The 16251-nt window shown below is 41.6% G+C and overlaps 2 protein-coding genes and 1 long non-coding RNA gene across 12 annotated transcripts in view; 1 reads left to right on the forward strand and 2 right to left on the reverse strand.

The window, feature by feature from the left end:
- The window catches only part of CHPT1 (choline phosphotransferase 1), a 44970-nt gene extending 43686 nt beyond the window's left edge, over positions 1–1284 (reverse strand). For both annotated transcript variants that reach the window (XR_010021341.1, XM_063075303.1), the window contains exon 1: positions 1012–1284. Coding sequence is in view for 1 of the 2 variants with exons in the window: in XM_063075303.1 (XP_062931373.1) it covers positions 1012–1284 (273 nt within the window). In the remaining variant the exon portion in view is untranslated. The remainder of the gene's footprint in view (positions 1–1011) is intronic.
- A 361-nt stretch (positions 1285–1645) lies between these two features.
- LOC134360390 (uncharacterized) lies at positions 1646–2598 on the forward strand. The gene is made up of 3 exons (XR_010021327.1): positions 1646–1828; positions 2346–2422; positions 2559–2598. It is a non-coding gene; the product is annotated as an uncharacterized LOC134360390 (long non-coding RNA).
- An 11169-nt stretch (positions 2599–13767) lies between these two features.
- Positions 13768–16251, reverse strand: part of MYBPC1 (myosin binding protein C1) — a 91120-nt gene continuing 88636 nt past the window's right edge. For 5 of the 9 annotated variants that reach the window (XM_063074995.1, XM_063074992.1, XM_063074996.1 and 2 more), the window contains one exon: positions 13768–14033. In XM_063074995.1, coding sequence (XP_062931065.1) covers positions 13933–14033 — 101 coding nt within the window. In that variant the 3' untranslated portion in view covers positions 13768–13932. Of the gene's footprint in view, positions 14034–15201; positions 15245–16251 lie in introns of all 9 variants that reach the window. The other 4 variants (XM_063074993.1, XM_063074999.1, XM_063074997.1 and 1 more) reach the window with 3 other exon arrangements.

Genomic DNA, 16251 nt, shown 5'->3' on the forward strand with positions numbered 1-16251 from the left:
AGATATTTTAAAATGTAAGCTCTATCAAACATTTTTTTACAAAACGAATGCATGGCTGGAGAGCATGAAGCATTTCTACTATATTCCTGTTATTTAACCTGAATTCCATCTGTCCTCCACTGGACCTATGCCCAAATATGATTATAAAGGGACTTAACTGTTTGGAGGACAAAGAAAAGAAAGCAATGTCACAGAATGTGCCAAGATCCCATGCACTATAATAAGCCATAGATGGGAGCTGAACCCCACTCACCCCCCGCCCCCCGCACTCAACCCTGTGCTCCTCTGATTAACAGTTGTCCAAAGCCAACATTATTTGCTCTTCTTACTTTGGACACAGGTCAGATATAATTATTGCTAATAAAATCTGTTGGCTTTTATGATCTCTGGGTCGTTATAAGGATTGTCGTACTGACAATACCCTAGTTTGTTTTTCATGAAAAAGTCAATGTTACCTCTTAAAAGTAACTTCTCTTTGATCAGTGCTACCAGTAAATTCAGGATAAGTAGCACAACCTTTGATTACAGACGGTTATAAAAGTGTCCAAAGAACATCTCGGGCTTGGCCAACTCGGCCCCGAGTCCTTACTCCAGGCAGTCCGGAGATGGCGGTGCTCAGGCCCCAGGGTGCAAAGTACCCGACCGCTGGTCGCACGGGTTGGCGTCCGTTGGGGTGGCGGCGGGACAGGCAGGCCTCCGCCCCTCCGCGGCCCCGGGAGGATTTGGGCGGACATGGGCCTGGGGCAATGACCTTGACAGCCCCTCCGCTCCCCGGGGGAGGATCGGGATGGTCACGGGACTGGGGCAGTGGCGTGACAGCCTCCGTGCGGCTCGGGGCTCTAAGGGCGCGAGGACAGTGGCCGTAGTCTCCCCTCCGCGGCCCCGGGAAGGCTCAGCCGCTCGGGGGTCTCCGCTCTCCTTTGGCGCCCCTAGCGAGCGGCCCACAGCGCACCGAGCTGGGGCGGGGAACGCGGGGCTCCCGGGACAGCAGTCGGGGGCAGCTAGCCCTACCTCCTCGGTGGCCGTGGGGCAGTAGGAGATGAGCACGAGCGTGGTGAGCAGGTTGATGGCGAGGCCGAGGATGGTGATGGTGTTCGGGGCCACCCAGAGCGGGACCCACTGCAGCAGCCAGGTCCAGTAGAGCTGCAGCGGCGGCTCGAGCAGCGACACGCCCGCCGCGCCGTAGCGGTGCTCCTCCAGCCGCCGCAGCTGCGCCGCGCTCAGCGGCTCGCCCAGCACCCTCAGCCAGCGCGCCGCGGGCCCGGCCCCGGCGCCCGCCGCCATGGCCGCCTGCGGGCCCCGCCGCCGCCCCCGAGCGCAGCCCGCGCCGGGCGCCGGGGGCGGGAACAGCTGGAGGGAGGGGCTCGTGGCCGCCGCCTGCGCCGGCCGGGTGGGACTCACCGGCCCGGCGCGCTCGGCCGAGGTGGAAGTCAGGCCGGGCCGCGTCAGGTCCCGGGGTCCCCGCCCTCAAAGCTGTGGGGCCCCGGGGACTGCCCGCGGGCGGGGGCGGGGCCTCGCGTGATGGGACGGTACCGGGGTGGGGGACAGCGGCACGAGGGGGCAGGAGGGCTGGGCCGGCTCTTCCAGCGCACAGGTCACGATGGGTGCCTACCGGCGGGAACTGTCTTATCGGCGCTCAAGGGCCCTGACTTTCCCCAAGGGCCTCCTGCACCTGCCTCCGACGGTCACAGATCTGGTTCCCCTCCCTTGTGGTGACGGGCACAACCCCGTGCTCCTAGTGTGCCGGCAGGTCAACAGAGCCTGTTTCTGCGTGAGAGCATGATTTTGCAGGTCTTGGGTCACTGGCATTTTGGCTTCTTCTGTCCAGGTGGGTGAACACAAAGCACATTTCTCCCTTTTACATGGAGAGAAGCAGCCCCGCCATGTATTAGCTCTAGAGATCAGCCACTGCGGGTTCAGAGACCAAGGTTTTGAAACTAAAAATCGGGGTTTGGAAACACTATCTAAGAAGGGGACTGAATTGTTGAAACCCAAATGCCTGTTTTTCAGAGCACTTGATACCAGTAACGATGGATATTTTTACACACATACTTCCCTGGAATAGAGGGCAGGAATCCAGGAGTGTCCGGTCACTGCACCGTGCAGCAGGCACGCTTGCCACACAATGCTAGTTCACCAGCCCCTTACCTCACAAAGTCCCCATTTGGACAGGGGCGTCCTGTCATAATCATGTTCTATTGCACAACCTGAGGAGGCCTGTCACTTGCCTAGCTCTTCACTTCATGGTTCCGATCTGTATGCACTTTTCTAAGATATGGGGCAAGCAGAAACTGCTTCCAAGATACTTGAGTAACATCTATCAGCAGATGCGTTTTGTCCTACAGGATTCATCACAACACCTTGAAGCAGGGGGTAGGCCAAACCCGGCCCGCCACAGGCTTTCCTACAGCCCATGAGCCAAGTATGTTTTCTTACGTTTTTAAAAGATTGGGGAAAAAAATCAAAAGAATAATATTTCATGATGTGAAATTATATGAAATTCAAATTTCAGTTCCATAAATATCATCCTTTTTTTTTCTATTTTTTTTTTTTAACAGCTGGACAGTATGGGAAGCCAAACCCTTGACCTTCCATGCCATGAATAAAGCTATGTTTATTCCTTACATATTGTTTGATTGCTTTCACACTATGAGGACAGCAGAGTTTAGTGCTTGTGACAGAAACCATATGGTCTGCCAAACCTAGAATATTTACTGCTTGGCCCTTCACACACACAAAAATTTGGCAACCTCTGCTTTAGAGCAATATGAGGGTATTTACAGGCCAAACCATTCATTGAATAAATATTTCCTAATCTTTAAAGTGAAAAATGATGCTGACAAATGCAGGAAAGGAACCAGAATGATGGAGATCCACTTTCAACTATGCCGGTTTTATGTGCAGTGAACTTGGACATACCTACTTTTTAATTTACCAATGCCATGAATAACCCAAGGAGAAATCAATTCAATTACATTAAATTTAGATTAATAAAGTCAAATTTTTAGATTTTGAATTTTAGGTTAATAAATTCAATTATATTAAAGATAATTTCTGATGTACATCAAAAGACATCATAAAGGGAATGAAAGTGAGCCATAAACTGGGAAGAGGTATTTCCCTCAAGTAAAATCCACAATGAATAGTGCCCAGATTATATAAAGAACTCCTAAAAATCGATCAACAAAAATAAACAACTGGGTTTATGTTCATATACCTGTAGCAAAAATCCCGAAACATGATGACAAGTTTATGTCTCTCTCACATTAAAGAAGTCCAGAACTGGCAATCGAGGACTGGTGTGGTGGTTCCATGTTTATCAGGAACTCAGGCCCTTCTGTCTTTCTGCTTCAACATCCTCTCTATGACTTGTATCTGCAAGGTCATCTCATGGTTCAGAATGGCTGCTGGAGCTCCAGCCATCCTATTTGCATTTTAAACAGTAGGAAAAAAGAAAGAGGATAGGGGAAGAAAAAAAAAAAAAAAGGATACCACACAGCTGAGCTAGCTGGCAAACTATTTGCCTTTCCAAAAGTTCCAAATAACACTTCTACATACATCTCATTGGCAAGAACTTAATCACAAGGCCCACCTAAGTGTAAATGTTAGCAGGGTACAACCATTTAAAAAACAATCTGGTAAAATTGAAGACACCACAGTGCTGATCCGGAGTATATCCTAGAGAAGTTCTTGCATGTGTATCCTAGGAGATAGGTATAAGAATGTTCATAGCACCTTTGTACAATAAGCAAAAGATGTAAATAACCTAAATGTCCACCAATACTGAATGGGTAAATAAACAGTGATATTTCCATGTAATTTAATATTATACAGCAAGTTTAATATGGCAGTGAAAAATTAATGAATTATAACTACACTTATTAACATGAATGAATTGCACAAGTACAATGTTGAATTTTTAAAAAACAGGTTTATTAGTCAGCTTGGACAGTCATAACAAAATATCATAGACTGGGTGACTTAAACAACAGGAATTTATTTCTCACAGTTCTAGAGGTTGGAAGTCCAAGGTCAAGGTGCCAGCTGAGGACTTTCTTCCTGTCTTGCAGATGGCTTCCATCTCTCTATGTCCTCACATGGCACAGAGAGAGAGAAGTGGGGGAAGCTCTCTGGTGCCTTTTCTTAAATAGTCACTAATCCCATCACGAGGGCCCCACTCTTATCTTAAACCTAATTACTTCCCATATGCCCCATCTCCAAATACCATCACATTGGGGGTTAAAGCTTCAACATATGAATTTTGGGGAGATACAATTCAGTCCATCGCAGCAAGTCACTGAAAAAATGCACACAACCTGATCTTATTTATATAAAGTTTGAAAACATGCAAGACTGCATTTAGGAATATGTACATGTGGCAAAGCTATGAAGAAAAGGGAAAAAATATGAATACAATTCTGGATAGTGGTTATCCTGGTAGAGCAAAAGAGAGATGGGATGTAGAAGGGCACAAAGCAAGCTTCAAAGGTATTGGTAATTGTATTAGGATACAGCTAGGCAGACTATAGCAGCCTGAACAAGGCAGAAATTTATTTTTCCCTCATCTAATTTCTGTGCAGGTAATCCAGGGTACAGCAGCTCGATGGTGTCAGAGACACAGATTTCTTTCATTTTATTAACCTGCCACCATTATGATGTTACCTTTGTCCTTGCGGTCAAAAATGGCTGGCCACTTGTCCAGCTACTGAAAGGGAGGGTGGGGGAAGAGAAGAGAATCTGTGCTCCTTACTTTTGGAGGCCATCACCTAGAGTTCCACACATCACTTCTGCTCTCATCCAGAGCCCATCACATGGCTACTCCACCTCCCTGCAGGGGGCGCTGGAAATGTAATCTTTAGCTGGCCAACCATTTGCCTACCTAAAATTTCTATTATATGCAAAAGTGGTAAAATGGGTATTGGAGAGCCACCAAGTTGTCTGAACCACAGTTTTTAAACTGGGTAGTAGAAATGTGTTCGTTTTGTTATTATTTATGCCATCTATATCTATATCTACATCTATGTACATATCTATACATGTGTACATATATAGATGTACATATAGATACATACATATGTAAAAATATTTGCATTATATTTTGCAAATATGAAATATTTCCTAATTTAAAAGTAATAAAAGTAATAAAAGTAATAAAAAGAACCACTATCTTTAACACTTGTCATGCTCTAAGCTGCTTTTGCCTTATGCTTTTTTGGTGAATTTTTGGGAATTCCAGGTTAATTAAAGACATACTAAGGCATATCCCTCTCTTCTACCTTACCTCACTCCAAAGAGAACAGATTGGGGATTTCCTATTACTTTACCTCTTGCATCATGGCTCCCTTCCTTTATCATGGTTTATTACATAGGGATTGATGTTTACAATTTTTCCTTTTCTGAACTAACATGGTAGCTCACATTTACGAATTTCTATCTGATGCCAGGCACTGTCCTAAGCATTAGGAGTTATTTCACTTAATCCACACAAAAACCCTATGAAATAGTTTCCATTATTATCTCTATTTTTCGATGAGGAAAGTGGAGCACAGTAAGGTTCAATAACGTGCTCATGATTGCACAGCTAGTCTAGTGGTGAAGCCAGGAGGCAAGTCCATGTCGTCTGATTCCAGAGCCTATATTCCTAATGCCTGCAAAGTGCTACCTATAAATTACATTAAAAATAATGTATTAAATATAGGACTTAGGTGGGTATTTTGTCAATAAATATTTGGTTTTATATGGTCCATTCTAAATATTATGTAAAGAATTATCTTTCTAAATAGACAAAAACTGACGATGTATTCCCCTGTTCAGAAGGTTTTAATTAAATCCAACTACACTAGCTTGGTATTTAAAGGCCCAATCTACCTTTGTAGTCCTTCTAGTCTTGCCTCCCAAATGCCTCTTTCCTCATTCTTCTTCCTAAGTCCTACACTCCAGCTGCACGGGTGCATTAGCTGCTCCTTCATTTGTTCCTTGTTGAGGGGTAGTCCCCATCCCTAACTGCCCCTGCCACATTGCCCATCAGTCAAGGCTCAGCTTAAATTCCACCTTCTCTAAGATGACTGCTCAGACTCTTCCAGTTTGGCCTCTCCTGCTCCCACACAGCCAGAGTACTTTGTACCTTGTAATCCAGTCTGCCTTTGGTCAGTTTCTTATCAATCTGCCTCCCTGCCCAACTCAGAGAGTGCCAGGACCACATGCCTGCAATTTGTTTCTCAATGCCTGGCACCCAAAAGACGTCCATATCTTTTTTTAAACTTTCTATTTTTAAATAATTATAGACTCGCAGGAAGTTGAAAAAATAGTATAAAGAGATCCCTTGTATCCTTCACCCAGCCTCCCCCAATGGTAACATCTTCGATATCCACAGTACAATAGGCACCCATAAATCTTTATTTTGATTGTTTAGTTGAATTCCTTTCCCAGAGGAGAAAGAACATCTTGCTTTAGACTCTTGGTTTTATTATTGGTTCTGTTGCGTAACTTTCACTCACATTTCAAATCTTCCTCAGCATCCTTCACACCTAGGCCGACTTTCCATAAAATGTTACGTGGTCTCATATAGCTAGATTAGGTATAGCTGTGTGTGAAATAACTACTTCAAAACCCACTGACTTTCATGGTTTAGAAAAAGGCATGGGTTGCAGTCAAGAAATCACCTGGCTAGACTTGTGGTATAGTGGAACTCAGGGAGCCAAGCTATCTATGTTAAGTGTTTAGAATTTGGAGCTTTAGACCTACAGGCTGGAGTATTTATGATTATTATAGTTCAGTGATATAAATACTTGCTTTTATTTCTTAACTTTGATTTAACTTATATTTTTTAGTTTTGTATTTTAATTCTCTTAAAGTCCAAATCTTACGGAAATTTACAAAAAATGTGGGCAGACAGATATGCAGTGTTCCATAATAGATTAACTAAAACCTTTGCTCTCCTTTCTAGAAATGCTTCATTTCCCGGACAAGATCAGAAAACAAAATTTCACAATAGAATCCCTGAGATGTTGTAATTTTGCTTTTTATCTGAAATTGCGAAAGCAATTTAGCGTTAAGGAAATTGATTTCTCTCAGAGATACAGTTTTTAGCACTTGGTCTTGTTTATGTCTTTTAACCATTTTTTATTTATTATCATTTTCTGAGTTCACATCCTCCTGTTCTAAAATGTTTTCTATAATATTGATTTGAGGATCACTAGAGACAACCTCCTTCCTCAAAAATTCCTTTTTCAGCAATCTGGGTTGCCTAAAATCCCACAGCGAGTTATTTCTGCCTTTAGGTTAGGGTTTTTAGGAATAACAGGTTAAGTCACATTTAGATGTTAGGTTAGATCATTATCAGGAATACCTGAATGGGGACGTGTTTATGAGAATGTCTTTCCTTTAGGACAGCTGAGAGAGAATGACCCCAAATAAATATCCACCAAGTAGTGGAACTCAGAGAGAAAGCTGGAGCATGGCCTCTCCAATAGAAATGAGCACACAAATTGCCAGGGATCCTGTTAAAATGCAGATTCTGAATTTGTGGATCTGGGGCAGGGCCTGAAAATTTTCATTTCTAAGAAGCTCCCAGGTGACTGATGCTGCTGGTCACCAAATGACATTTTGAGTAATGAGGGACCAAAACACACAGTCTTAGAAGCTTGGGTGGAAGTACCTCTCTAAACCAGCCCCAGGAGCCCCAGCTGGAAGGAGGCTGGGTAGAAAGAAGAGAGGAATTAAGGGAAGAAAAAGACCAGCTGGACTCACTTAACTTTGCTTGATGTTGTTCTTTCCAGGGAATAGAGAGATACATTTTTTATATTTTATTTTTAAAACATATGTATGTTTTATGTCTATTGCATAACAATATCTACAGTATAATTGAGGTCTACTTTGTGGTCCTTGGTGAGGGTGTTGGTTACTGGTTGTTGATGAAGCTTTCCTAAAATAATGCGGTTTCCTAGCCTGGGAAACCTTTAGCTCTCTGACGATATGCCTGGAGAAATAAACATCCATTTGCAGATCTGGGGAAAAGAAAATGTTTTTATATTAAAATAAACTCATATATCACAGAGTAGCATGGAATGTGTAGATCTTTACCGAATAAGCGTACAGGGGTGTGGTGGTGGCTTGGGCTGCACTCTCACATCCTGCCTTCTCCCCGTGGTTTTCTTTTCTTCCACAAAGAGGACCGCAGCAGTGGTGGAAAGGGTTAAGAAACCAGGACTGAGATAATGCTTGTAAAGCAGATAAACAGGAGCTCTTTTCTTCTTACTGTTGATTTTCTCCGTTGCTGTTTCCTCTTTCTTTAGTTTCTTGCCTGCTGAGGTTATTTCTGGCTTCATTCCTGTCTCTCTGCTCTTGACTGCCCTTCCCTCTATACAAATAATAGGGTATTAGTCTGTCTTCCTCTCCTCCTTCCTGCCTGATGTTGCTCCTTGGTCTCGGACTTCACCAAGCCCTCTCCATCTGTCTACTCTCCACTTCTTAAGGGAGTGGAGTTACTAAAGGCAGAGTTTGGCCCAGAGTCCATGCCTGTCACCAAGAGGACTTGGCAAGCCCGGAAAGACCCAGGGCATAATTTATCTCACCAATGAACTCCTGCTTCTACTGCTAGCTAATGTTTATTGAGCCCTGACTATGAGCTATCAAGAAGTGCATAAAAATGACCTTCACAGAGAGTCTCTGTCTTCTCTTGGAAACCTTTGCTATTACTCCAACTGCCTCCACTCAGTGGTACACCCCAGTGCGGGCAGGGGAACTGAATTTACAATGACTTTCAGCGGGGCTAGGGTGACCTGCCCAGAGACATTTCATCCCACAACCTGCAGGGGATACTTACTGACTCTAGTGCCTGGAATGTTCCGAATGACCACATGACTTCAAACCAACTTTGGTTTCTTTTGAAACATGGCTCTGTTTGTCACCATTGTCCAAGAGGGATATCTTACAAAAACTGAATAGCAGTTCCTTTCCTCACCACAGCATTGCTGGTAAACCCTAGTTCTTCTACTTTTTAAAAATTAACTTCTTAATAACTTAAGCCAGTTTGTAGAATTTGGTGTATGTCCTTAAGATGTTTTTCTGGGCTCCAAGACAACAATGAAGGTGAGCGTAGAGTAAAAGCAGGAGGGAATTTGTTGCCTGTGGATAGCTGTGTAAGTGCTTATCTGGGAAGAACAGAAAGACTCTTTCTAAAGCAATTGCTCAGGAGAAAAAGCAATTACGATGGATTATAATACTTGAGTGTAAGTTTTTTTTCTTTAATGACTTATTTGAGTCAGCCAGTGTCCCAAACCACCCCTGGGCCTCCCTTCCAGGAGTGTTTAACTGCCTCTGTCACCTCCCTGATATTTTGCTCCTAACAATCTACTCCAGATAGAAGAAAAATATTTGGCTAGGCCAGAGATTGCTCAGGCCAGTGCATTTGGGGACAGAGAGAGATCATCAGGTGACTTTAGGAGGGTGGTGACAGCCCTCAGAATCAGGGGAACTTGTTCCAGTAGATTTCTCTAGTCCATTCTAGGTTATCAATGTTTAGTTATACAGGATGTTATAAATACCTGCATGTAGCAGTCACTTGAGTCTTTGGTGCAGGGCTGATAATTCAGTGACCCCACTATAATAAGAAATAAAACAAACATAGAGTTCAATTAGAATCAATTAATGTTATAGGGAGAGGAGGTAAGAAGACTGTCTTGTTCCCTATTCTATTCCTACTTCAAGGAAAGGGAGACCAAACTTGTACTTCTAGAATTCCGTTCAGAGGAACCTAGGTGAAGAAGGTCATAGAGGGTCAGGCCTGTAGCTTGGTGAGTGGGGAGGAGGAAGTGGGGGCAGGGGAGAGGTGAGAGTGATGTTGGATGGTTGAGGAGGGGCAGGAGGAGATACAGGGAAGGGAACAGAGGCAGTTGGGGGCTGGCTGGCACCTTTCACAAGCCATATACATAAATACCTCAAATTACAAATCAAGCTGACAGATGGTGTGGTGGATTGAATTATGTCCCCCCAAAACTCACTGAAGCTTGAATTGTGTCCCCCAAGTTTTATGTATCAAAAATTTAGCCCCCACTGTGACTGTTAAGAGGGTGGGAAATCCTATTATGGTAATTGAAAGGTGGGGCCTTGAAGAGGTGATTAGATTGTAGGACCTTGCCTAGTGAATGGAATAAAATGGTGATCACGGGTGTGGTTTGGAAGGCTTTAAAAAGAAGACAGAGAAGAGTCTGTCTCTCTCTGCTCTCTCTGCTTCACCATTTTCACAATGTGATACTCTGCCATCACTGTCACCACCACGAAGCCTCTCACCAGATGTGTTCCCTGGACTTTGGACTTCCCAGCCTCAGAAACTGTAAGGAATAAATTTTATTTTCTTTATAAATTACTCAGTTCTGTGTATTTTGTTATAAGCAACAGAAACAGACTAATACAGATGGTTAATAAAATATCCATTCTTTAGGAGGATACCTTTATAATGACCTGGAAGGTCGGGTTTGAATATAGAATTGTCAGATTCTTCAGAGATACTCTCCAGAACATCATTGCCCACTGCCAGTCTCTGGTCTCCTGGCTCTTACCACCCCAACTCCCTCCCGTGAGGGGTCTCAAGTGCACACAAGTAGATGCTAATCCACAAGCCCAAGTTCTAGTTACATTCCCTATGCCACAACCCCTGGCAAATATGTGCCTCTAGGCCACCTCCTGGGTATTGGGGTGCATGTATTGACTGTATGATGCTTCCTTAGGGATATGAACCCAGACAAAAGGCACTAAAAGTGGGCTTGGGTACAGTCTATAAGAAGGAGGGGTGAGGTAAGGGTTCCAGGTAAGCACATCCCCTTGGGTCCATGCACTCCCTGCTCTGTGGAGGGAGATATGGCTGGATGAGGGCCAGAGTGAAGCTCTTGGAAGTGCAGAGGCCCTTCTCGCCCAAGTCTAAGGTTGGTACTGAGTATAAAACTGTCCAATGCTCCCCCAAAGAACATCTTTAAAAGTAGCATGTGAATAGCAATAGCTGGCTAAACATTATTTCGGGGTGTGTCTGTGAGAGTGTTTCCAGAAGAGATTAGCATTTGTATTGGTGGACTAGGTAAAACAGATGTCCTCCCCAACGTGGGTGGGCATCATGCAACCAGTTGATGGTCCTCGGCACTCCTGGTTCTCAAGCCTTCAGACTTTGACTGAAACTTATCCCTCTTCTCTCTGGCTCTCAGGCTTTCAACTACACTGCTTGCCTTCCTAAGTTGCTACCTTGTAGACAGCAGATCATGGGATTTCCCAGTCTCCATAATTGCATGACCAATACCTTGTAATAAATATCTTCCTAGAATCTATCTATCTGCCTACCCACCTACCTATCTAATCTACCTATCTATCTCCTATTGGTTTTGTTTCCTTGGAGAACCCTGACATGTAATAGCTGTAACCTTGGAGGCTGAAAGACCCCAGGTCCATACTTAGCAGGGAAGTTTCAGAGTCACCTGTCTTTGAGTGGACCATACTGGGTTGGAACACAAGCATCTCTCTCCACTTCCCAGGCACCAGGAAAGATTCCAAATGATCCTGGAATCTGAGGCTGAGTTAGGATCCCCAGAGATCCTAAAATAAAGTAATATAGCATGTCCTATATTCCTGTTGTGATATAGACATTGATAATAGCAAATACATAAACCACATTATCCAACTTCTGAATTCTTATAGCATTCTTTTATACCTGTATTCTGCTGTTTGTATGTTTCCTTTTGTATACTGGTCTTACACATTATAAATTCCTTGAAAGCGTAAAGTGGCTTATTCAACATGGAGTCCCAAGCTGAATCCATCACAGTGCCATGCACACATCAGACGTTCAGTAACTCATTTGTTGAGCTGAAAAGCGTGTTTCAGAATTCAGTTTAAAAATGAGTGGTTAAAGTCATATTAACCTTCCTCCAATGTTACTTGGAACTAATGGGTTTTTTTTCCTACTTCTGTATTAAGTTTAGATGAGAACATTTATTAAGCTTTCTTTTAAACTAAGTAGATAAATGTGATCCTTTAAAATTTTAATGAATGTTTAGTTCCCAAAAAGAATTTTTGGAAAATTCCTGTAATATATAATTTTTCTTTAAGAGAGTAAAATTTAAACAAAATTAGGACAACATTATAGGAAAACTGATAACAATATCAGCTTCTGATTTTGCTCTTTGCAGTTTCAAAATAGACTTATTCTTCCTCACTGAAACTTTTCAGTGTATGTACCCTTAATATGAAGAGAGATCATATGTAGAAAAGTAATATTACCTAGTACAAAATAGAATTAGAAGAGCCTAAGTCAGAGCGGGAAACCCAAATTCTACAAAGATGCTTTATAGTCACTTTTAGTCCATGTTTATAAATGGTCTGACAAACTTGACCACAACTTGGCAAAACTGGTCATTGAATATTTGAGTCAGGCAGCCAGCTCAGCTGTTGCACCGTGGCTCGGACTCAGCAGCCTGGCTGCAGGGGCCCCACTAATGGGTTTTGTCACACTGTCATTTATTTGGTTTGCACATAGAGATATGCTCTTCATGTCTTTAAAGATGAGCCAGACTCTTTAATGCAAGATATCTTAGCCAATAATGTGTAAATGTATCTCCTGATTAAAATGGGTGTGTTACATAAGGATTGCACACTATTATTATTTCAGAGTTGTTGGGAGCATGGGAGCAAGGACTATAGCCAATATTTTTAACCAGTAAGGCAAGATCACCAGCCAATCAGAGCAGACAAAGAGGGAGCCACCATAGTTTGAACACAAACTAGAGTTTTGTCTTGTTCCCAAATGCCCTGCAACTACCTGGACCATCCACCCTCTTGTTTATGAGCCCAACATCAGCCCAGATCCATGACCATCATCACACTTCCCAGCTCTAATCTGGAAAGGAAGCAGAGCAGATATTTTCAATGTCATCCCAAGATGCTATGGACCCACCTGCAAGTCACAACATATTTAGCCACTGAAACAAAAGACCAAAAAGAAATAAAGCGGAGAGGCAGGGATAAACAATAACAGTGTGGTACCTCACACTTCTGTGCTACTTCCCTACCTGAAACTTTATAACACAGGGAACAGTGAAAGGAGCTGCTGAAAAGATTACAGGCCGGTACCAATGTTTCCAGGCTGCTAGGCTATTAAAAGATTTCCACCAAATTGAATGGATACCATCAGCAAAACCTACATCTATGACTGCTCTGTAGTGTGCAACAGACCTCCCTCACTAACACTCACTGTTTTGTGGGGAACTCTGGTGGATTTGGCCAGGATGTCCAAGTAAGAGATATGGTAGAGGTTTACCCAAGTATTGTAGCATCCTGGCTCCCAGCCTTTGGCCTCAGTTCTGTGAGTACACAACTCCAAACACATAAACGAACACTGTGTCATTTCACCATAAACACTTCAAATTTATTGTACCATTTATTGAATATATTTCCCCTGCTACTAAGAAAATTTGTTTGAAAGTTGGACTTAAAGAAATCTTTTACTGAATTCAAATGCGGAGGAAGGGGCATAGATCCTGGTGTTAAGCAGGACTGTGTGAAATAACTGCTTTGCTTAGAAAAACCTATTAGATCAAGAGATAGATGAGTTTTCGAGATTCTATCATGATGTATTATGGTTTTTACTCTGGAAAAAAAAAGGATTTACAGCCTACTATGTTAAACTAAAATAACTGCTTTTGCTTCTTCTATAGCTTGCTTTTTTTGTAAAGTACAGTGACCGAGCACAGACAATAATGATGAAAGTATTGACTTCAAACAAGATTTTGTTTGCGATTTTTAATTAAGCAATCTGTGCAAACATTTTTTTTTCTCTTCAACATTAAAGAAAAAGACCACACTTGGGGGCCTGGTGGAAAAACAGAGAATGCTTTCTCATTTCAACCAGATTTCAAAGCAGCAGAGTGTACAGAGGCAGTACCCAGGCCCTCAATATTCCTCAGGATTGCTTGATTGTAAGTCTCGCAAATATGAATCAATTATGTTTGGAGGCACACCTTGCAAGAGGAGCCTGCAGAATGAGAGCCCACCTAGAGAGGAAAAAAAGTAAAGGGAAAAGTCAAAACTGTCAACATGAAAAATCGCTGAAATAATACTTCTTGACTAGCTGCCTGGAAATGTGACTAATTATGTTCTCGTTACTTACAAAGATTCATTCCCTACTTGGAAATCTTCTCCTGGTTTTAGTACATTTAGAATTTAAAGCACTTGGCATCTAAAAGGAAAATCAAGTTCCCAGCAGACCCACAGCAGTTTTTCCCCCCTACTATTGTTCAATCTTAGTTTAAATTCCTAAGCGGTTGGAAAGTATTTATTGCTCTTTGAGAGGTTTTGTGATTCCTCTATAGATGATTTAAATGTTCTGACTGAATGGCAGAATCAATGCATACCACATTATAGATCAGCAAGAAAATCTGTTTCCGGTTTGTTAATGTTCTTTTTAATTAAGCACAAAAAGTTCTGATTCGAGCACATTGGAAAAGAAAAAAAAAACAAACAAAAAACCCTACTCCCTTTAACTTTGTCTATTTATACATTGTCAAAAGTGCAGAAATTTGATATTTTGTTAAAAGCATAGTAAGACCTGTTCAATACTTTCTGAAGGTGAGAGAAACACCTACTAATATTTTGTACCTACCTTCTGACTTTCTGAATTATATTTAAAAAATAAAAGGACTCTTCAGAGAGAACCCATGAAACCACAAAAATTCATAGTCCTTTAGTGAAGTGCTTCACTAATTGCTAATAAATTCATGTCCAGACAAAAACAGCATGCTATTTGAACATTCTTAAAACTTCTTTAATGCAAATTTGAGAAAGTCATTCTCTTTAAAAAAAAAAAAAACAAAACTCAAGTCACATATTCGTAGAAATGATGCCACTATTGTACATGTCCATTCCTTGATGCAAAGAATTCAGAATGCTTGGGTATCACTCATTTTTGTCTACAGTAAATGCTTTGATTCATGCTCTACTGCATTCAACAACTCGCTTCATGTCAACAGGAGATTGTTGGGATGAATAAGTACTAGCTGTTAATTTCAAGATACTGAAATACAAATTAAAACTACAAAGTTAGCAATTTTAAAGAGTTTATTTTCATTGGATTACATAATGAAAATCATGCCATACTCCGCAGGCTTGGTATGGCTTATGACAGTCATAAGCTTCATATGCCAAAACCATATGAAAGCTTACCTTAGATGACAATATACATTCAAAAATCCTTACTGTGCTACAACTAAGGAAAAGAGAAAGAGAGAGAGAGAGAAGTTGTAAGCATTAATAAAGTGCTAACACCAAAGTTGAGTACTTGTTGGATGAAATTATGGTCACGATTATGATGAGGTGATTTCATTAATCCTTAGTCTTGTGAAAGATGTAGGAAAATAGAAGCACATGGAATGAAAGGTGGGGATCCAGTCACTGCAAAAGGATCATTAATATGTAAAACACTTATTAATATGCACGACTACTTTGCCAGAATAGGTGGCACAACAAATCTGATTGTACAGTGAATATTTACAGTAAGAGCTTCCAAACCATTAGCTTAAAAAAAAAAAAAGAAAAAGACCCCTACAACATATATATATTGTGTTTTTCAACAAAAGAAAAACATAGACAATACACAAAGTGTTAGTGCACATATATATATGTTGAAATTCTAAAAGGCAAAATTATCAAGTATAAATATTAGACTAGTTATTCTATAATATATTATTGTGAACTGTTTTTATATAACTGATACAAATAAACACAAGTCTTAAATTTAGGCTACAAAGTGAATACATGTATAATCTATAAAACTCTGAAGAAAGAACCCTAATTTTTTCCTCTTCTAAAAGCTGACACTATCTCTGGAAATTCAGAAATCAGATATTGTAAATTCAGGCATAGATCTACATCATCAGAGTTTACATCCGGTTGCTCACCCAGCCCCAAAGAACTCTTAATCTGCTCTTTCAAATGGGGGTGAATCATGCATATAGTATAGGACTCATTTATCACAATACATTTTGTAAGGGGCCCTAGAATATTCTATCCTTGTAAGTTCATAAACATATGAAATAATTTGAGTCCCATGAAAATTTCCAAAAGGTTCAAAAATTAGATGGGTTAGAGATATTCTTTTCGTGAATCTGTAGCTGAAAAACCTTCAATATAAAGTTTCCACATGTTGGATCTATATTTGTATTCTCCCCCATCAAAAATGCCTGGAATACAACATAGCAAGCTTAAAATGTTCAG

The sequence above is a fragment of the Cynocephalus volans genome, chromosome 12 (assembly GCF_027409185.1).
Source record: "Cynocephalus volans isolate mCynVol1 chromosome 12, mCynVol1.pri, whole genome shotgun sequence".
Lineage (NCBI taxonomy): Eukaryota > Metazoa > Chordata > Mammalia > Dermoptera > Cynocephalidae > Cynocephalus > Cynocephalus volans.